Source organism: Takifugu rubripes, chromosome 5 (genome assembly GCF_901000725.2).
Source record: "Takifugu rubripes chromosome 5, fTakRub1.2, whole genome shotgun sequence".
NCBI lineage: Eukaryota > Metazoa > Chordata > Actinopteri > Tetraodontiformes > Tetraodontidae > Takifugu > Takifugu rubripes.
Window position 1 is genome coordinate 4872852 of NC_042289.1, and position 21002 is coordinate 4893853.

The 21002-nt window shown below is 42.4% G+C and overlaps 4 protein-coding genes across 6 annotated transcripts in view; all 4 read right to left on the minus strand.

Annotated features, from left to right (window-relative positions):
• Positions 1-149: 149 nt before the first annotated feature.
• znf598 (zinc finger protein 598) lies at positions 150-8619 on the minus strand. Of its 2 annotated transcripts, XM_029836804.1 has the most exons (15): positions 8558-8619; positions 8255-8384; positions 7396-8176; positions 6610-6784; positions 5761-5873; positions 5458-5587; positions 5169-5380; positions 4818-5035; positions 3508-3595; positions 2900-3093; positions 2738-2810; positions 1755-2635; positions 1501-1648; positions 1264-1411; positions 150-1143 (listed from the first exon to the last, which is right to left on the minus strand). In XM_029836804.1, exons 3-15 carry the CDS (start codon positions 7419-7421, stop codon positions 772-774), a joined length of 2778 nt encoding a protein of 925 aa, XP_029692664.1. In that variant the 5' UTR covers positions 7422-8176; positions 8255-8384; positions 8558-8619; the 3' UTR covers positions 150-771. The 2 variants fall into 2 exon arrangements, with proteins under 2 accessions (XP_029692664.1, XP_011602065.2); XM_011603763.2 differs by lacking the exons at positions 7396-8176; positions 8255-8384; positions 8558-8619 and adding an exon at positions 6874-7334.
• A 154-nt stretch (positions 8620-8773) lies between these two features.
• Positions 8774-13083, minus strand: LOC101064974 (peroxisomal membrane protein PMP34-like). 2 transcript variants are annotated; one of them, XM_003964462.3, is made up of 9 exons: positions 12875-13080; positions 11856-11916; positions 11702-11768; positions 11132-11283; positions 10941-11057; positions 10715-10863; positions 9443-9538; positions 9235-9320; positions 8774-9085 (listed from the first exon to the last, which is right to left on the minus strand). In XM_003964462.3, exons 1-9 carry the CDS (start codon positions 12929-12931, stop codon positions 8944-8946), a joined length of 927 nt encoding a protein of 308 aa, XP_003964511.2. In that variant the 5' UTR covers positions 12932-13080; the 3' UTR covers positions 8774-8943. The 2 variants fall into 2 exon arrangements, with proteins under 2 accessions (XP_003964511.2, XP_029692667.1); XM_029836807.1 differs by lacking the exons at positions 8774-9085; positions 9235-9320; positions 9443-9538 and adding an exon at positions 10173-10352 and having other exon boundaries at positions 12875-13083.
• Positions 13084-13848: 765 nt separating this feature from the next.
• On the minus strand, positions 13849-17219 carry rpusd1 (RNA pseudouridine synthase domain containing 1). Its single transcript, XM_011603766.2, has 6 exons — positions 17105-17219; positions 16166-16385; positions 15958-16081; positions 15565-15667; positions 15081-15182; positions 13849-14972 (listed from the first exon to the last, which is right to left on the minus strand). Exons 2-6 carry the CDS (start codon positions 16354-16356, stop codon positions 14557-14559), a joined length of 936 nt encoding a protein of 311 aa, XP_011602068.2. The 5' UTR covers positions 16357-16385; positions 17105-17219; the 3' UTR covers positions 13849-14556.
• Positions 17220-19154: 1935 nt separating this feature from the next.
• The window catches only part of LOC101065415 (rho GDP-dissociation inhibitor 2-like), an 11735-nt gene continuing 9887 nt past the window's right edge, over positions 19155-21002 (minus strand). The window contains exon 6 of the mRNA XM_029836927.1: positions 19155-21002. This exon is cut by the window's right edge and continues 552 nt beyond it. The gene's annotated coding sequence lies outside the window, so the exon portion shown is untranslated.

Genomic DNA, 21002 nt, shown 5'->3' on the forward strand with positions numbered 1-21002 from the left:
TCTCTGGACTGCAGTCTGATCGTCACAGTAATAAAGAAAAGATGTTTTGGACCACCTGTTTCTGTCTGACTGACTCCACTTTCAGCTCCTAGTGAAACATCCACGTGCACACACACCTCGGCCATCGCAAAGGGCAATAAAACACAAAGTCATTTTTAGTTTTATTCAGCTTGATGATGTAACACTGAACATCCCATCATTTAACAGATCAGTGTTGTTATAAATGACCTTTTGGTGTCATTTTAAAGCAGCTTTAGTGTTCTCGCCCTGTGACAAACCTCCCCACGATGCTGTGAACCGAAAGCACTCCGCAGGCCTCTCCTACGTCAGGCGATTTAAAGCAGTTTACCAGTGATTAAATAAATACCGCTCCGACCCACAGAACCAAATATCATTTTCATTTCTTCAATGAAACAAGAAACCCGACTGAGGAATCGCACAAACTGTAACTTAACGTGTTCTGCATTTCCCTTATACAAAACATATAAAGAAAAGTATTCAAGCCAAAGCTCAACTTGTGTCTCCTCTTCAATCGATAAATTAAAAAGCGGTTCTGCCCCAAACACCTGAAGATGACCTGGAGCCGTCGTGGAGCAACTGTGCCCCAACTGCTACACACCTCACATAAACCTTGCAGCCAAGTTCCTTTTCAAGGAAAACTCCCTTTAAATGCGATCTGTTACTCAACCTCCCGATGGGTCGTGTTCACACAGCAACCAAGCTGTTCTTCACCCCCCCCCAGTACTGGACGACGCAGGGCTTCAGCCACAATCAGCTGCAGATACGGCTGATGGACTGCAAGGAAGGGAACTCCTCATTGTCTCTGATGTGCAGGGATTTGTGGGAGTTGAAGTCTTTGGGGCCCAAAACCTGCGCGCAGGTGGGGCACGCCTGACAGTCCAGCTCAGCCGCCGCATTGGCCCCCGTGGACGGCCCCTGATGGGCCTTGTTCTTCTTGTTCTTGTTTCTTCGTCCAGTGTCTGACTTCTTGTCTGTTGCTCTGAAGTCTCTGTGGGCTGTTAGAAGCTCCTGCTGCTTACTAATGTCTGGCAACAGCACCAGCAGCTCGTTGAAAATGCTGTTAAAGTTGTCTCCGAGCAGCTCCTTGCAGCTGTGGTGGTACTGGGCCGCTGACATTACACCCTAGAGGGGGGGGGGAGGGGTGGAAGATGATTTGTCATCATGCAAGAGGATGGCAACAAAATTATTCATGCGATGTAAATATTTGTGGAAGGAAAATACAGGTAATGTTTGTACGTTTACCTGTCTGAACTGAGCAGAGTAGTTCTTGAACTCGTTGAAATTTGACTCATCGTTGCTGAGGACCTTTCTGATGGAAAGGATTAATGCCAGGTTCCGCTCCTGGAAGTTATCTGGCACCGAGTAATCGTAGTACGACACTTTAGGGGGCCTGAAGAAATGAAGGTTTTGTAGATACACACAGGACATCAGGCAAAGAGCGACACCAACAAATCCTACAAACAACAGAGGTTGACTCACAGGTTGACCGGAGTGGGAGCTGGTTCCACGATGTTACTGTTGAGAGGGATTCCGGTGAACCCTGGAGGTGGTTTAGTGGCTTTGACGGCCAGTCCAGGTGGAGGTGTGGGCAGATTAGCCGCTTTTGTTGGGAAGGAGCTCTTGAACCCTGTGATACAAAAACGCAGTTAGCTGCTGCTTTTGATGGGAAAAAAAAAAAAGTTTGGCTAAACTATGGGATGGGACTATTCACAGGTTAAGAGGCAGATGTGTACCTGGTGGTGGATTCTTGGAAATCAGAGCTGGGAACTCCTCCTCCTCCTCCTCCTCCTCCTCCTCCCGCTGCTGCTGCTCTACCAACTCAGGCTCTGAGGTGGGCTGACTGGATTCCTCAACAGCCTCCAGAGGAGGCGGTGACGATTTCTCCACGTGAGCAGAATCCAATCCATTTGTCATCGCTTCGGCTCCAGCCTTAAAAAGGAGTTTGTTCCAGGGTTTCTCAGGAACGTTCTCCTTCTGAGCGGCCGTTTCCCCTGAAATGGCATTTTGAGTCACCCCTGGCACCCCCGCACCTGGAGGAGCAGCAGCATTGTTCTTATGCCTCCTTTTCTTCTTGCCAACACTTGTGAAGGGGGGGTCTGAGCTTGGGGTCTGATTTGGGGGACTGGAGGTAGCAAGAGGCTTCCTGTTTTCTCCTTTAACGGTGAGCAGAGAGGAGATATCCAACATGGTTGGAACTGAGCGCACCTCGTGCTGTGTGAGGCCTTTACCCTCATCATCAGAGGACCGGGGCGACAGTGGGGCTTTCTTGCTCTTCCCCCCTTTCTTTATGTTTGAGGATGGAGCTGCGGAGGATAGGAGCAGAGGGTCGGAGGAGAAGGGAGGAGCAGGTTTGGAGGACGAAGGGCCATGGGGGGAAGGTCTGTTTAAGGGAGTGTTCTTAGACCAGGCAGACCTGCTGCAGGCGGCAGGTTTGTGGGGCTGCGCTTTGGGAACAAGTGCCGGGAAATCCTCCTCTTGGAAAGAGGACTTTTTTGTTTGAGTGGAGTAAGCCGAGGCCATGGCGAGAGTCATGGGTGTCTTCGAGAGGCGAGGGAATTCCTCTTCTTTTGAAGGTGCAGGAGCGACTGTTGCTGCAGTGGGAGTGGGTTTCACTCTGTAGACAGACAAGGACAAATACAAAAAGATCAATTTCAATCTTTTTCAGCGCAGCCCGATTCCTGACGAGGACTTCACATCATCCAGGATGTGCAATTACATGTTTGTGGCTCCAGAAGCTCCCAATACTGGAAACTCGTCTTGTTCGGGATCTGGGCTCCTCATTGTTCTCACTGTGAACGAGAGCAGGAGGAGTCTAGTGAGTGACCTGCTCACTGCTGTCAGTCCCAAATTGTATCAAAGTCATATTTAATTTATTCACCTGGAGGTTTGTTTGGTATTTTGGGGTTTCTGTTCCTCTGTGAGGAATGAGACTCTTCTGGTTCGGGTGGCTCCATCCTCTCTTCTCGGCGGTGTTTGGGAGGAGCCCTCTCCTGTACCGCTCCTTTCTCCTCCTGTCTCTGCATCGCCATAGATGCCCTCATAGCAGCCGCCATCGCTCTGTCCTCTTCTTGCCTGTAAGCATAACGGCACATTAAAACATTTCAAAGATGTGAGACAGTTTAGTGCACCTAAATAGCATTGTTGGCTAATGACACGCGAGTTTCCCCATGACCTTTCCAACATTTCCCCACCCCCAAACTCTTCGACCAACTAACCAACCAGGAATGTCAAACTCAGTCCTAGAGGGCCACGATCCTGCCGGGTTTTCTGTCCCACTGAATGCATTTTCAGCCTAGATAGGACATAAAACCCGGCAGGATCGTGGCCCTCGAGGACTGAGTTTGACACATGTGAACTAGCCCCTTTCCACCAACATTTCCAGAAACATTTATCACCAGGCTACAGTCAGATTTGTTAGATTACAAAAACTACATCCTAGCGACCTCCAGCCATTCACTAAATGCTGCACAGCTAATTCAGACTTACCGCGAGTATCTCCAGCTCTTGTGTCTCACATGAGGCCTTCCCCCTTGACCGTGGCGTACCTCTTCATAGTCACCAAATGACACCATACCTGAGGACAAACGTGCATCTTAACCTTCACACTGCAGTGATTAATGTTACTGTATACACGTTTTAGACATCTGTAGTGTATTTTATCCTTAACTCATAAGGCTACGTACTGGTCATGTGTTATTTTCTTAGCTAAAAAAAAGGTATGTGATATTTCAATAAATTACTGTGTATGAGAGGAATATAAAATGCTGTACTTAAGGAAATCTGAGAATGTGAGCATCCGGACGGATGGTTTTGTCCCTAGAGAATTTAGGCCTAGCTGAGAACAAGAAACCGCAAGTAAAAAGAGGAGGATGACCACAGTGACATGGAAAAGGTATATACCGGTAGGTAAATCCGGTCTAAAGTGGAGATCTTGTGTTTTTAAAAAACCAAAGAAGGTATATCCAGCCACCAAGAGAAATGAATAGTAAGTGTAAGAGGAAACAAAGGGGAGGAAACTACCATTTTAGACACCAAAAGAAAGGGTTAGTGGGCAAAAATGTAAAAAGTAATCCATCAATAAAAACAAAGAAGAATTATATTAGTAAAATAGGATGTAAAAGAATGGTCTTCCATGCCCAGAATTTATAGTATAAAAGACAGACACAAGCATAAGGTTTTTAGTTCTTCCTGGGTTTTGATTTGGAATTGCTCATTTTTTTCCTCGCCATTTTACTTTTTCTAATAAACTTGTGGACTAAGCTCTTGTGTGCATTTTGGACTCTAAATATTTAATCACGAAGACGGGGAATTCTCACATCACATCTCCCATACAAAGCCAAGATGGGTCTTTTTAAATTTGCTATGAAGATCATTCCAGCTGCAGTTTGCTTACCTTTGTTGTTCTTTTGTTTTGGGATGCAGTATTATTCTGCTTAATGCTTGATAAGAGTAAGCGTTTCACAATCATTGCCAACCTTAAATAGCAGCAGTCCTTTTTGAGTAAACATGCCCATTTTATGCAAAATAATCATTTTTGTATTCCAACATTTCTTCTGGTTGAAAAGACTGAACTAATGACATCTTAACCGTGCTTCATACTTTTATAACTACCGTTACTCATTGGAACATCCTTGACAAGACCTATAATGTCTAAACAAAGCAGCTCTGGAACTGTTAAGGCCAAATTGAACCAACCTACTCACCCACAACTTTACAAAACAGGGTGAGACATAACAGTCTCATTTTCAACAGTGAGTGCCGTAAAAGCGCAATGACAGAATCACGCAGTCACTGACCTTCGTTTCTCCTCTGCTGTCTCGGGGCATAGTTAAACTGTAGGTCAATGTGGCGGTTCTGTCGAGCCTCGGCCCGGTTCTTGCTGTGGAATGCAGCCTTGTGGGCCTTGTAGTCGATCTCAGTTCGGAATGCGTGAGTGAATTGTTCAGTAGCGCAGTGGCCTTCCTCGCACAGATAGTGACGCTCCCTGAAGTGCTCAGTGAGGTACTGATAATCACTGTTTAAGATCAATTATTACAAAAAGGTTGTAAATTTTGTGTGCATGACATTAGCTGGTTAGGGGCAAATACAAAGTGATGAATCAGAACATGAAGTAAACCACACAGTCACTGTTGGTTTGTTTTACTTGCCTGTAGTATTCCTGAGAGCCATCTGCATCGCAGAAGTGGCAGAAGTAGTGGTCCCTGCGCAAGTGTTTAAGCAGCTCGTCATTGTCAAGATAGCGGTCGTCACAAAATTTGCAGAGGGGGTGTCCTCTGTGGCTGGTGTCATCTGGGTCCCCGTGTGCCCGGTGCTGTGCCAGTTCCTTGCGGTTATACCATTTTCGCTCGTGACAGAAGACCTGGTCAAAGAGGGACAAGTATGAGCTACAAGAAAACAAAGACAGCCAGAACAATCTAAAAATAAAACAAAACAAACCTTCAGGTGATTTGCACAGAGCTTGCAAGAGAAAACCTCGTGCTGTTTCCTCATATGGTGTTCAAGCTCGTCAAACTTGGAAAAGACTTTAGGCTCTGGACAATAGCGGCATACCGGTGATAGTAGATACCTGATGACACAATGTGGCATTCCTTTATATCTGGCTGCACTCCAACAGCTAATACGCATGCACGCCCAGTTTCCATACGCAAAAACTCAGACCAACTCATAATGATGGGAGGTTTTATACATGTGTTTATGACACAACCTTATTGTACAGATGTTGCGGATACAGTCCATTACCTGTACTTGGCATAGATGTTCTCATCGCTAAAATAGATGTCGTACTTCTTCTCACAGCGAAACTGCTGCGGTGGCAGTCTTGAGAATGGCTGGAGCTTTTCCACAAACACCACCTGAAAACAATAAATCAATGAGAATCAAAAGATCACACTTGTTAATTTTCTACCACACAAATGACAAAACCAAATGAACTAACAACCCGAGTCACCATTTGCCACACAGAGATCGTTTTAATGCGCTGTCACATTGAATAAGTTTAACAATTACGACAACTGTAAGTAAAATGGGAAGTTTATATGAGGGCTGACAGACAGGCGAGAAAAAAGCCCAACATAACATGGACCTTTTAACCATGTAGCCTCAAATATATATTGTAATACACAGCTGCTGGCTAAGGTAAACAGCTTTTACAATTAGTGTCCATACGAGTATGGGAAGGGATAGCCAACATATTCTGCCACTGTTAGCTCTGACAGGTAGCCATGTTTATGTCAGCTGTTTAAAAGACGACGAAAACGAAACATAGGCGATGTGGCCTAATCTACACTCCTGTCAACACTCGCAATCGCCAACCCTGTTGGGTAACCACCTGCTTTGATGGTACTCTGTACTTATATACAGGGACTGTGGCATGTGCTAACTCAGCTAAGCTAATGACAGCGACTTCACAACGTAACTAGTCCACCACGAGTTAGTCAACGTCCTCATTTCTAACACATATACACATTAGGCCCGTTTTAGCTCGCCGACTCGCCACGTTTCTCCTCCAAACGAGAGATGAATAAGAGTGGCGCGGCCTAGCTAGCGTCGCGAGGCAGCCCACGAGCCACAGTGATAGCGGAAGCCCACCTTGTCGAGCTCCTCGCGGCAGACGGCGCAGTACTTCTGGTCGCAGAGAACTCTCATTTTTGTCGAGCAGCGGTAGCAAACGGGATGGTCGCATTTTCCCACAGCGAAGACTTCGACTTCCTGACAACACAGAACACAGATCTTCTCGGCTTCCTTGGCGGTTAACGAATTCATGCTGGTGAAAAGGCACAGACAAAGTTTTTTTAATTTTTTTTTTTAATGTAATCGGTAGCGAGCGCGAGCCACGGCGACTGGAGCGCTTACGTAATGAAAGCTTGAAGTGCAGCTTTGCTCTGAAACGCAACGGGAAAGTGATCGTATAGTGTGCAGAGGTTTTATCCTTCCGGGGCTGTCCTTTATCATCTCACACTTTTCTGTCCGGGGTCCTGCTTGTGTCTGATTATACAGCTGGGATTGTTTTATTTTGTAGCGGGGGGCTTTGCTTTGGTCACTTGAAAGGCTGTTTATTATCTATCGGAGCCAATTTACTTGACTCAAATTTACCGTAATAACGCAAATAACGTGTTACAATTCAACATTTATCAAAACCCCGACAGATGTGTAGCATTTTTCAATGAAGATGACGCTTGATGGAGCAATAAGGGACCTCCTATAAAGTGCTAAAACGAAGAGAAAACCGTACAAAAGTACTATCTTCCCCTAGAACATATAACAATTGTTTGGTTTCTCATCATTAAGATTAAAGTAACTGATGCATGCTTTAGAATAGTTCACATTTTTAATTTGTAAAAGTACCACTAGAGAATCTCTATACAATTCACTGACCTTTCAAATATTTGGGTAAATTCCATGGAGAGTTTGGTTCTGGTCCTCCAGAATGAAATGCTCACACTCCAGTGTGAAGTGTTTCAGTTGTTTGAGTTTTGGTTATGGGATAAAGAAACTCAGGTTTTGCTGCTCAACTTTCAGTTTCATTAAACCCTAAACCTTTCAATGATAGCATGTGATACAGTTGCTGGATTATAAGTGGTTCCACAGCAGCCATGCAGTATATCCAGTATTTTTCCAAGAATGTGCAAAACTACAAGGGATCTGACTCCATTTTAGCTCTTAATATTCATTTATATGCTTGAAAGTTACTGTAAGGATAACCTGGAGCATTTTAGTCCTGAATTACAATAATCTCACCAACAATAATTTAATCTAAATGTTCACCAGCTCATCTAACATGCAAAGACAAAAAAGTTTACACTCACACCTAAAGCATATTTAGAAGAGCCAACAATTCACCTATCAACACAAGGCATGTCTTTGGACTGTGGGGTGGGGGGGGCAGGAGTACCCAGAACCCATGTAGACACTGGGGGAGCATGCACACTGCACAGAACAGTCACTTGTCCCCAGGGGACTCAGACCCAGAACCTTCTTGCCGCAAGTCGCCTGTTAAACACTGCAACATGTGTGATGAATGCCAACAACCTTCAGGATATTAAACCCTTCAGCCTAGAGTTTGAAATTAATAACGGCTGGTGTCATCTGGGTCCCCGTGTGCCCGGTGCTGTGCCAGTTCCTTGCGGTTATACCATTTTCGCTTGTGACAGAAGACCTGGTCAAAGAGGGACAAGTATGAGCTACAAGAAAACAAAGACAGCCAGAACAATCTAAAGAACAAAACAAAACAAACCTTCAGGTGATTTGCACAGAGCTTGCAAGAGAAAACCTCGTGCTGTTTCCTCATATGGTGTTCAAGCTCGTCAAACTTGGAAAAGACTTTAGGCTCTGGACAATAGCGGCATACCGGTGATAGTAGATACCTGATGACACAATGTGGCATTCCTTTATATCTGGCTGCAATCCAACAGCTAATACGCATGCACGCCCAGTTTCCATACGCAAAAACTCAGACCAACTCATAATGATGGGAGGTTTTATACATGTGTTTATGACACAACCTTATTGTACAGATGTTGCGGATACAGTCCATTACCTGTACTTGGCATAGATGTTCTCATCGCTAAAATAGATGTCGTACTTCTTCTCACAGCGAAATATGCTGCGGTGGCAGTCTTGAGAATGGCTGGAGCTTTTCCACAAACACCACCTGAAAACAATAAATCAATGAGAATCAAAAGATCACACTTGATAATTTTCTACCACACAAATGACAAAACCAAATGAACTAACAACCCGAGTCACCGTTTGCCACACAGAGATCGTTTTAATGCGCTGTCACATTGAATAAGTTTAACAATCCATCCATCCAATGTCATACATCCACAGCTTAAACACCCCCCCCCCCCCCTAAAAAAACAATAAATGTGTTGAAGCACCACAGAGGGGCAGAGACTGGGGTGTTTCAACAGTTAGTTCATTTTAGAAGCTCTTGCTCAGCCCCATGACCCTAAAGGTGCAGCTGACGATATTCTCATAGATCAGGAACATGAGGGCAGCCGTCAGCACTGTCTGCAATAACTTGGCCTCCAGTCCGCTGAACAGACCTAACACGCCGTCGTTCCTGAAAGAGTGTTTAAAAGAAAGAAAACACACTGTCTAAGTTTCCTTTATTTTTATTCAAAGAACAGCACGATATGCAGTGTGAGGTGTGGTCAAGTATCAATAAGAGTCCTCGCAAAGATAGAATAACAAATGTGTGTGTCCACCCACCTTACTCTTCTGAGCAACTGACATTTAAACACCTTTACACTGGACAGTATGTTAAGCTTTTCATCGGACCTTTGATACTGAGGCAACTGTAATGAAAATAAACGCAGTGAAGGATTGAAAGCAATGAAAACAGGGTTTTCTTCAATTGTACTGGCAATTAAAACAATTAACAAGCATCGATCCCTTCGGGATGCATGCATAAACCTACCCGAAGAATGGACTGGATGGTCTGCAGCGGGTACGTCACAATGGTAGCGACAGCTTTGGCAAGAGCCCCGATGATGAAGAACTCAACGGACGACAGCTTTGGGAATAAAAGAAAAGTCCTTGTAAATGTGAACAGCTTTGATATGAAAATGTGATCATGCTTTTTACACTAAGTAGTGCAATCCAGCCGTTATAACTTTCTTTTAGGGATAAATAATAAGATTTATCCACAATTCCTCCACAGAACATTATAATTCCTACTCAGCCCTTAAAATCTGTGTTTATGAACAAGTGGATATGCTGAATATGCATTTTTAATCTGTTTATTTTACGATAACTGCAACTCATTCATCCCCCGAGCCATCAGACTGTTCAACTCCTCACTGGGGGGGAGGAGGGCCAACAGGAGAACTGGAACATTTTTATAGTTTTATATTTATATTCATATTCTATTTTTAATTTATTCTATTTTATTTCTTATTTTCTTATATTTTATTATCTTTAATAGGTTTGATGGGGTGAAATGATGGTGGGAAATTTTGTAGATGCTGTAGATCTTTGGAGATGCTAATTTCCCTGGTGGACACCCCCTAAAGGGATCAATAAAGTTCTCTTGAATCTTGAATCAAACTTAACCTGCCAACCCCCCAATATACTTAATATATTAAACCCTTCAGCCTAGAGTTTGAAATTAATAACTGGGAAGCAATCAAAGACAATATTATTTATTCAGATATTACAGGAGTCAGCATGTTTGCTGATGAATTTCACATCAGTAGATTTGGAAAAATGTCTTTAGAAGCAAAAAAACAGGATTTGAAGCCCCAAAGTGTAGGGAGGGGGACAACAGTCGACAACCTTTCATCAGACACTAGCTCTGAAGGCTCATGAGTGGGTTCAACATAAACGATCTGATCAGAGCAGGTAAAAGTGCACCAAGACAAAAGAAGGAAATAAAACACATAAGATGAAAACACAAGCAACAGCGGGGAAATCAGATTCAGTAAAACTCTAAATAAACATTAGAAAGGATGCAAAAAGCATAGGTCAACAGTTATAACAGTCATAGATATTCTGATAAATAATAATTCTGATAGGCAGAATCATAAAGTCAGAATATTGGAAGCACAGACTCAAATAAGGCAATTTTTTCTAATCCCTAAAATGGTATGTTCCGAACTGTTCCCTCCTCCTCACACATTAAGCTTCCTTTATCTTCAAACATGTGAGGACCTATAATCTCCAGCTAATCTCTCCCATTTTCCCCACTCACCTCTCTGGAAACGATCCATCTCAGATGCCTCTTCAGTCCCTCGTAAACCATGAACTGGATGGCGGGGTTGGACACCAGCAGCAGGGACGTAAAGGTGCCGCTCCACAGCGCTGCCACGCCCTCCTGAGAGGTGATTTGCACGATTGCATCTGCAAAACCAGCAAAAGTCACAATGAAACATGCTAAAAGAAAACAACCTCAGGATGAGGCACGGTCATACAGTTACCCATAAAGCCACTGTATCTGGTAGGCAATACATCTTTACTGTAGCACCTCAGTCCTTGAACCTTCAGCCTGGTGTTCACCACCCACAAAGGAGAGGTCAGCAGTACACTTACTACACCTGGCGGATCAAACAGGTGGATCAACCCAAATACTCTTGTGCCATGAGTTAATTCAAGCTTTCATGATGCTTACCTGCAGCGAAGCCCGCGAGCAAGTCGTTGCTGGTTGTTGCCTGCTTTTCGTTCAACCAGATGGCTTTGAAGGAATGGAAGCAGTAGAAGTAGAAGAAGTTGGAGATGCACAGAGTGTAGATGACTGCAAACCAGCCTGTGTAAAGGCCGGATCTGCAAAAGTAATCACAATTAGGACAGCTGCACAGGGCAACTAGGGAATTTTTGTGTGTTTTAGTAACTTAAAGAGTGTGTGCACAGGATTTTAATAAGTGCTGAATCAGTACGGACATTGCAAAAAAAATTGTGCTGGATGCATCCGCCTACAGATTTAAAAGCATAATTTGACAGGATCAATGTTGATTGCCTCTTACTCCTAATCAGGGTCACAGGGTGGGGGGGGGGGGGGTGGGGGGGCTGGAGCCAAGGAAACACTGGGGGGCAATTAGAATCAACCTAATGTGATTTTAGAGTGTGGGAAAAGTTTATCTGCACAGGCATGGACAGGATACCTGCACAAAGGCACAAAGAATTGAACACAGAACCTTCCACAGCCACCTACAAGCCGACCTAATGAAATATTGCCACTCACAGTCCTCCTTCTTTAAAGATTTCTCCTAGAACAGTGTGGGCTGACTTAGACTTGCGCTTTTCATCCACTGAAAAGAAATAGAAATAAAAAACCTTTGTGATGACAAGAACATGGCAGTCGTAACAAAAAGGGCCGCGCCACCACAGTCGCCTACCTTGAAGAGTCAGTCGAGCTGTATCCAGAGGGTAGAACACCATCATGGCAGCCGCACTTCCCTAAAAGAGTACACAATTAGCACAGCACACACAGTCTGCTTGATTCATGAGAAAGAAAAGTGATAGATCAACATTCAAAGAGTGCCACAAGAGGATTGTTTAGCTTGTATTAGTATTGTTTAGGAATGTATTAAAAATATATACCATGGCCAGAATGATATAATATTGACAAGTTGATAATATAAGGCTTTTTATTATTATTTTTTATGGCAAATTATGGGTGTGCATGTGTGTGTTTTGTTCTAAATTTGCATACATCTTTTTTTTTTATCCTGTCTAGGTCCTTGTTTGTCCTCTATTGTTTACAGGCACCATTACTGTAAATCAGAAAATAGACTTGGTGCATGGATCTGGACTTCAGCCGCCCTTTGGTTGACTTGATCACACTTCATCCATTTTAAATGTTTACACCTTGTATTTTCCTACATGTTCCAGCTATTTATTTAAAACCACACAGTCATATACGGTAACCTCAGTTTGAAAAAAATGGGGAAAAAATGCAACAAGTACAATAATATCTCTGTTTCACTGCCAATTGACATAAAAGCAGTGTCACACAAGTTGTGACCTAAAACAGCCTCCATGCACATTACAATAATGACACTAAATTACCAGTACTACAGTATCTCCAAACATTACTTGGCCACAGTATTACTAATTCCAGGCAAATAAAACAGAAAATAATGGTACTAATGCAAATCCAGCTTGTTTCTCTTTTGTCTGTATTACACTGTTTATTATTATTTAAAAAATTAATATTGATACGATTTACGATGCTCTGATGTAGATTTGTGTTCCAATGACCGATCAGAGATATACTACTACTACTACTACTACTACTACTACTACTACTACTACTACTACTACCACTACTAATAATAACAATAATAATGAGTAATAAACTACTATAACTACATCTTAAATGGATTTATGGATTGTGGAAGAGATTCAAACTTACGGCTGCTCCGGAGACAGCGTGAGCAAAACTCTCATATGAAAAGAACACAGAGTTCATTTCCAGCTTCTTTCATCCTTCCAAACCTCCAGTTCTGAGCTAAAAACTAAAAGCCACTCATATTGACACACCACCGCCCGCAGTTCTGGCTTTTTTTTGGACTGAAATCCTCCAATCGTCAAAGCTGCCATTGAACACACGCGTAGAAGTGGTGCATTGTGGGCATTGTAGTTATGCATTTAACCATGGCAACGGCCAAAAATAAAATAACATAGGCTAAAAAAATATAATACGTTATGCATTTTTATTTTTTTACTGAGGGAATTCAATAACTGGAAAAAAAATAAAGTAAAGCAACAAAATGTATGGAATTTATAGGCTTTATGAGCTTATGTACGGTGGCCGAGAGGTGCAAAACACTTTAACAATCGGATGAAACAAATTTACGGATGAAACAAATTTACAAATGACGAAACACTTTAACAAGCGGCTGAAAGAAATTTACAAGTAACGAAACACTTTTACAAGCGACTGAAACAAATTTACAAGTAACGAAACACTTTAACAAGCGGCGGAAACAAATTTACAAGTAACGAAACACTTTAACAAGCGGCGGAAACAAATTTACAAGTAGGATTTTCTACCGGAAAGGGAATTACCGACCCTTGGTACGTTTGGGCCAATGGATGCGTCGGTTTGTGGAGCCTCCAGAACGTTAAATTATTAACAAACTGAATTGTGTATTTAAAGGGATAATTTTACATAATACGGTGCCTGTGGACAAACTTATGTCTTTCTTTTCTCAACTACCACATCTACTCGACAACTTATTTTGTTGCTGCTTTATAAGCAATCGCTTGGTTAAGAGTTTTTCGAGAAATATTGAATATACTATAAATATTTCTGTTTGAATGATATCGTATCTCACACGACGTATCTTAAGAGCAGGAACGGGGAAATGATTAACGCAATAAATCAGCGCAATTGACCATAGTTTATTATTTAAATGAGGACGTTCATGAACACACACAGAAACGGGAGAGAAACTCGAGGGGAAAAAAAGTCTTATGACTAAAAAACCACAAACAGAAGCGCAACTCGGAACTTGGCAGTTTGAGCGTCAACAAAATGCACAGATAATGTACAAATAAGAAATACCCCAGTGTGAAGGCGTTGGCTCCTTAACCATTGTTTGTAAAATTATATATATTTTACTTGATAAAAAAAAACTCAAAATGTTCATTAATATCATTAAACATTTAGTAATTATAAAAACATGGCGGATATCTACTTTAGCCGGCATAAAATAGCAAGACTGCAGATGAATTTTCACAGAGGTCTGGAGCTGCATCAGTTGAAATAAATACTTAGGAGTCGTTATCAGTAGAAACAGCGAATTTAGGTGGCAGGCCTCAAATAATGCAGCCATTCAAAACGCAAACTGGAACACTGTCTCAAACCAATATATCGGTGTCCTAATAAAAGTCTGTAAAATGCTGCAGGATGAAAAGAGCAGCATATATGTCAAACACCGAGGTGATGTTTGCTGCGGTGCTGTGAAAGATAAATACACAGGGTTGGTTTATTAGTGTCATGCTTAGGGGCGGTGATAATTCCTGTCAACACTCATTAAGAGTTTTCATAAATTAATATTTTCCTGAAATTTCTCTCGTATTTAAAGGGCTTTATGAGTCTCCAGACCATTCACTCAGCCACGCCTGACACAGCCTTTTCTGCTCCTCAGTCTCCACTTCCCTATTTTGTTTTCTGTTTCCTCTCCTCCTTTCTTCTTCCTTTCTTATCCTCTCCTTCTCCTCTTCTTTAATCCTCCTGTCCTCCTGGGCCCTGTTCTCCAAAATGGCAGCCACAGTGGCTGATACTGTGCGTAATGAGCGCTGCGGGAGCCACTTGGGATCAACCTTGGGGACAAAGGGGTCTCCAGCACAGACGAGCAGGGGTTGATGTTCCAGTGGAATGTGGAGAAGGTGTGCGTGCAGCATCATGCGGTAGGGGGCGTCATCTGCTCCACAGCTGTAGGTGAAGTCACCGAGGATGGGGTGGCCTATGGCACTGCAGTGGACCCTTAACTGATGGGTTCGTCCTGGAAGGAAACAAATCAGAGAGAAAGGAAGGAGATTTTTTTTAACTACACAAGGCAACATCTGTGAAACAAGAATTAAAGTCCAATCAAAAGCAAATGAGTTGTTACCTGTGAGTGGCTGCAGCAACACCTTGGTGACAGGGTCTCCATCGTACAACCCATACTCCAACACCATAAGCCCAGTTTGGCAGGGCTTGGGGTTCTCACAACCTGGAGAGAGATTTTTCTATAGTTCTGATTAATTATCTACACAAGATGGAGTCATTTTCCTGTTTTGTGAAGGGAGGCAGGACATTTTAAAAGTGTGGTCCTGCTAAAGTTGCACAGGGCTGATAATAAATGAAAAATAGTCAACTGACTTAAAACATAAACCAAAAGCCATGGAATAGAATTATTTTTAAGACAAAAATCATGTAGAATAGCATTTCTGTAAAAAAAAAAGTTTTTGGAGCACATATTTGGGAGACCAATTTCAATGTAAAATTAATTAAAAGAAACTGTATGTTTGATGGCACGATTAGCTGTTGTATTCTAGTATGAGAGTGAAACTGAGGCAAACAAAAAAAAGAAATGCCAGGTCAGTTTCAAGTACCTTCTGTTCCCTCAATACACATCATGTGTGTTTTTCCCTCGGAGGAGTTCTTGCCAATGGAGAAGTCCAAAGTTTGTATCTCCACTTCCACCCAGCCTCTCACCTTGATAGAAAAAGTTTTCTGTCTTTAGATTGTTGTTCGAAAGATGCATTTGAGACACTACAATGAGTTTAGTGCTGAGTAAAAATGAACTCAAAAGAGCCTGGCTTCAAAGACAAACTCAAAAATGTTCTAATACAATTTCAAAACATGTATCATCATTATTGCGCCTTGCAATATGTTTTTTAGTATTCAGTGGTTTTCAAAGTTATTTGATAGCATAATCTGTTTAGCTCCACTTATGTACAGGGAGTGGATGCAGAAACCAGGTCCCTTCGCCTGTGTTTACTCACAATGGCGAGGTAAGCTTTGGTAACGGTACGGTCCTTGAAGCAGCGGTACGCTTGACCAGCAGCAGCCTTATTGAGAGCAACACAAAGAGCTCCACTTGTTGAGAAATCCAACTGATGACAAAACCTGGATGAGAATCAGAAATCATAATCAGGGTTATTATTGTCTTCATAGGCGGGACAGTTAAGTTTCTCGCAGGTTAAGTCTGACCTGAATCCATAATAGGTGCTATGGTCAGCCAGCTGGGGGAAGTGATGCCTGAGTTGCGCCTGGACAGTGAGTTTCTCATACCACATCTTGCTGTCGATGCGAATGTCCCAGTGCTTGTCCACCACGATGTAATCATCACTGTGATACAGCACGGACAGGTTGTCCAAACTGGCAGGCTCTGTAGCCATCATCAGGACCTTTTAAGTGGAAAACATGCAGGCTGCAAACAAAGAAACAACAAACCTGTCATCTTTATTTTTAGGTGGTCAAAAAAGAGCATGAAAAGGTTAAATGATTAGATAAAGGTCTAAAATCAGTTTCAGGCACTTAGCAGTAAAACATCAGCAGGTGCTACAGGAAAGCTAGTTTTGGCTGTAACATTTCGTTTTTAAACTATTATTTGAAATCAAAATTATGTTGTAAATGAAACGGATTACAATGGCATAAATAGTTGTGCTTTTTCTAGGCGTTTTATAGGGAAGAAGGTTTTAAATTGTTTGACAGCAAGAGCTCTGTGAAAGGCAGAATCTCTGTAACATTCTCGTTTAAATGAATAATTGATGCTAACTGATCTTTCATAAACCAGTGATGCAAATCTATGTGACATTTAATAACGCCAATAATACCCTAATAGGCATGTAACATTACACTCCTACCTTAATGCACGTGTTGCTACATGTAATCATTGACATAGGAGTTCCGATTAATACAAATATGTTTGAGAAAACACTTTTTAAAAAACAAAACAAAACGTCTTTTCTCTCAGCCGACTCATTACAGGGGAAGTGGCCGTATATTTGCTTTAGCGCTACTTAGCATGTCAGTTACTTTAGGACGTATTTGTCATAACACTTCCACTTTCTGGCAAACGAACAAGAATACTTGCATTGTAGCGAAATGTTAGATGTATTTATTTTAACATACAGAAAGTTGGCATACCTCTACTGAAAAGAGCAAAGTAACGATGAATGATGCGCAAGATTCCGGCTGCAGCTTCTTCTTCGTTGCTTGTTATGGTCTGGGTCAAACCTGCCAATGCGACTCGGCCCCACAGCGCCACCTACTGTACAAAGTTCTAATTGGAACGATAAAGTATTTTGCTTGACTTGATTTTATTAGGCAAAAGGAACATACTGTAGTTAGTTCAATTATGACAAACAATGCAATTATTCTTTGTTTGCAGAGCCTGCTGAGTCTTCTTCAACATATACTACTCCTATGCTTTTGTCCTGATCAAAACTATTTTGCAGTGGATTAAAATAATTTTAAATTTTGTGTGGACAGTATAAACAGTAATATATATTTTAAGATTCTAAGCATACCACAGCACAGTATTCTTAAAAAGAAACATTGAATGGTGGCCAGGAGGCAACATCTGGTAATCCCTGAACACAGCCAGGTATGAATATTACAGTTAAGAGGATCAGCACTCACTATATAATTGGCATGACTGCAGTCAATCTGCTTTTCTGTGTCGGTGTGGGGAAACACGCCATCAAGCAGAATTCACTCGGCTCAGCTCCCATGAAGAGGACACACACCTTTTCTTTGAGACACTGAAAACATTCATCTTCCAGAAATATAATGGACCCATTAGAATTTCTTCATCAATGCCTGGATGTCATTTTTGCCACATTAACAATTTCTCAAACATGACATGCAATTTTTTTTCCTGGATGTGGTATCTTGGATTTAATTGAGCTTCAGGGTTTTTAGTTTTATTTGTTTTTTTATTCTTTTTATTTTTGCATTTTCTCTTTGGTGAGTTTAAATATTTGCATGTGAGCCGGGATTTGGATGTCAAGTCTTTTCAGGAGTCCCTCCCTAGTGTGAGTATACAAGATATCTGAGCGTTTCTCCATAAATGAGTTGAGCTGAGTCGTCTCTGTCTTGCTCCCTTGACCTCCAGCGTTGCCACCAATCGACCGGTCATGCACAATAAATCCTTCCTGCAGGCTCGGTGTGAGGAGCCCCTAATGACCTCAGACTGGGGCCTCCCTCTGCTGCTGGCCCTGTTGATGCTGGCTCTGCTCTATGCCTTCCTCTACCTGCCGGCGACAGCCCAGCGAGCCCTGCTGGAGCAGACGCTCAGCAGCAATAACACCACTGCAGCACCGAGCGCAACTGACAAGGCGGACTGGCAGACAGATGGATAGAGCATATGGAAAGAGTTCATTCAGCATCCAGCTGAAAGGTCTGACTGCCCTTGATGCTGTGGATTAAATTGCATCCATGTACAGGCGTGACTCTCCTAAAGGCCTCCAGATTGTAAAAACTGATGGGTTGGATTATTACAAAAAGCCTTTGGATGCGTGAATTTCCAATTTTGATTAACTACATGGAAAGAATGTTTAAAAATCAAGAGATTAGAAATCATATGAGACCTATTGAAAGGAGGGGTTAATCCTTCTACTTCCCTGTATCTATTGATGTGTTATTGTATAAAACCCACACGCCCATACGCACGCAGTCTTGCACAGTTGGGTTAAACCCTACCTCTGTTGGGTTACATTTTAATCAATTCAGCAGCTAAATTAAGATAAATGCTGATTTAGCACAGATATGAAACCCAGGCATCAGTGATTATGTCTGACAAACGTAATTAGTGCCGTAAATGTCTGCAAGTCCCGCACCTGAATCCAGATTAGCCGTCAGGAACAGATGAGTTTTCTGTAAATTCACCCACACTCTTCTGGAAATGTCTCTGTGGAATGAGCTCCGTTTGTTTTGCTGCATTAAAAGCAACATTTCACAAGCATGTAGATTTCTTGACCGCAAAAAGGAAACAATGAGCGAGCTGAGCTTTAGGTGCTGCTGTGAAGGTCTGATTATGTACTGGTCTGTGTGTTTACAGCCATAAGTCATACTTTAGGTGTCCTTGAGAAATGCAGAATGACCACCTTATCACCATAGTAACAGTGATTTCGAGATGCAAGCAAAGAGCAAGCTCGTCCTCAAAAAAAACCAAAAGGTTATAAGGCTGGTCTGATTGGTTGTTTGTATTGCCTTTATTAAAATACACAGGATATGGTTCACACCAACACTTAAGGATGGAACACTTGATCACTAGAGGCTGCGGCACCAGACACAGACAGACATTTCAAGCGCCCTGTGCCTTTAAAACATTCCTGTATAAATGCTGCATCTGCAGTAAACGGCCAACCAACCAGCGATCACGTTGGATTTTACAGTGAATTTAAGAAAAGGGAAGATAGACTCCTGCTAAACCATGCAACACCCAACAACTACAGTTAGTCTGAAATCACAACAGTTTCAAATGGTATTTCAGTATGTTCAGCAACAATCACAATATCATATCCAGAGACTCGACACATTTACGACATTTCCTCGTGACTCTTCTTCTGTGACCTTTGAGCCAAGTCTCAGGCCAGCGCGCGTCCGTCCACGACCATCTGAGAAGGCTGAACGTTCACGGTGGGTTTTTATTCACATCATGGTCTTTCACTTACAAGAAAAGGTTTAAAAATGGGGCAACGCCATCCTAGCTTCCTATATCAAACTGTATCAAACCCTCATGGACGTACAGGGGCATGCATCTCCTTCCATAGTATGCACGGCGGTCTGCGCTCTCAAAAGGTGCCGCAGAGACTTGAGAAAAGTGCTGCGTTGGAAGCAAAACTGCAGCGGGTTTAAACGCAGTGAGACTCCTGTTCAAATGTGCAATCGCTACAAGAGGGGGAAAAAAAGGTAAAGCGTGTTAAGAGTGACGGATTGAAGACGACTTTAGGATGGGAGACGCAACACCAGCCCAGCAGCTCTGGGCGGATGCATCGAGTTACTCTGACCTGAATGTTTGAGAACCTTCACTATCACTTTTGGTAAGAAGAATTAATGACTCGCACATTTAAAAAACAAAAACTTCCCTCAATCAAGAAAGCTGCTTCATTAAGGTCCAATAAACATGTTTATGCTAAATCCACACAGCGGAGAGTTATAATCTGCTTGCAAACGCTTTCGTTCTTCTTCCTTCTTCATCCTTACTTTGACAATATTAAACAATTTGACTGATGTCCTGTATATTCGGCCAATATCCCTGCTTACGTTTCCAAACATTCTCACATTTATCTGCATTGCATACGCGCACTAGCTGTCAAAATTCTGGACACACCTTCTCAGTAAACAGGTTTTTTTCCCCTTCATTTTCATGACTATTTACATTGTAGATTCTCACTGAAGGCATCAAAACAAAGATTGAAGACATAAGGAGAAAAACTAGTTAACAAAGTGAGCGAAATAACTTCAAACCTATTTTCAGCCCCCCCACCCCCCCAAACCAAGCATGTGGTGACCTGCGGTCCAGGCCTGGTTCGGGCCTACAGATGTTGTAGAGATGTGTCTGCTACTAGAACTCTGTGTGGCATTTATTTGCCTCTAATCTGAGCTGCTGCTAATTTGGGATTCGTGGTGGTGCTGACTCAGATGACACCTTCCTTCCCTGGGAACATCCTCATGTGAGCCAATATGCTGTAGCGCTTGATGGTTTGGGCAAATGGAATTGGGGACACATTCAAGGTTTTTGCAATTTTTCTGGACCGGCTGACCAGAGTAATGATGGATTGTTGTTTCTCTTTACTTGGCTGATTGGTTCTTGCCATATTGAGGATTGTTAGTTGTCCAATAGGGCCATCAGATGTGACTTCTGCACAACACATCTGATGGTCCCAGCCCCATTAAGAAGGCAAAACATTCCAAAAATGAACCTTGACAAGACACCCCGGGGAGGTAAAGGCTATTTCAGGTGATCACCTCCTGAAGCTCACTGAGAGAAACTCAAAAGTTTCCAAAACTGTCATCAAAACAAAGGTTGGCTAGTTCA

What these genes read in the sequence shown, in the direction of transcription:
- znf598 (XM_029836804.1), bottom strand. Translation starts at nt 7,421, where the DNA reads ATGGAATTTACCCAAATATTTGAAAG. An exon ending in AATACCAAACAAACCTCCAG is followed by an intron (nt 2,811 to 2,899) that starts GTGAATAAATTA and finishes TCTCGTTCACAG; the next exon opens with TGAGAACAATGAGGAGCCCA. An exon ending in ACTCTGCTCAGTTCAGACAG is followed by an intron (nt 1,144 to 1,263) that starts GTAAACGTACAA and finishes CCCCCCCTCTAG; the next exon opens with GGTGTAATGTCAGCGGCCCA.
- LOC101064974 (XM_003964462.3), bottom strand. Translation starts at nt 12,931, where the DNA reads ATGAACTCTGTGTTCTTTTCATATGAGAGTTTTGCTCACGCTGTCTCC. An exon ending in GATGGATCGTTTCCAGAGAG is followed by an intron (nt 9,539 to 10,714) that starts GTGAGTGGGGAA and finishes TTATTCCCAAAG; the next exon opens with CTGTCGTCCGTTGAGTTCTT. An exon ending in CAGTTGCTCAGAAGAGTAAG is followed by an intron (nt 9,086 to 9,234) that starts GTGGGTGGACAC and finishes ACACTCTTTCAG; the next exon opens with GAACGACGGCGTGTTAGGTC.
- rpusd1 (XM_011603766.2), bottom strand. Translation starts at nt 16,356, where the DNA reads ATGATGGCTACAGAGCCTGCCAGTTTGGACAACCTGTCCGTGCTGTAT. An exon ending in GTGTATTGAGGGAACAGAAG is followed by an intron (nt 15,183 to 15,564) that starts GTACTTGAAACT and finishes ATCTCTCTCCAG; the next exon opens with GTTGTGAGAACCCCAAGCCC. An exon ending in GTTGCTGCAGCCACTCACAG is followed by an intron (nt 14,973 to 15,080) that starts GTAACAACTCAT and finishes GTTTCCTTCCAG; the next exon opens with GACGAACCCATCAGTTAAGG.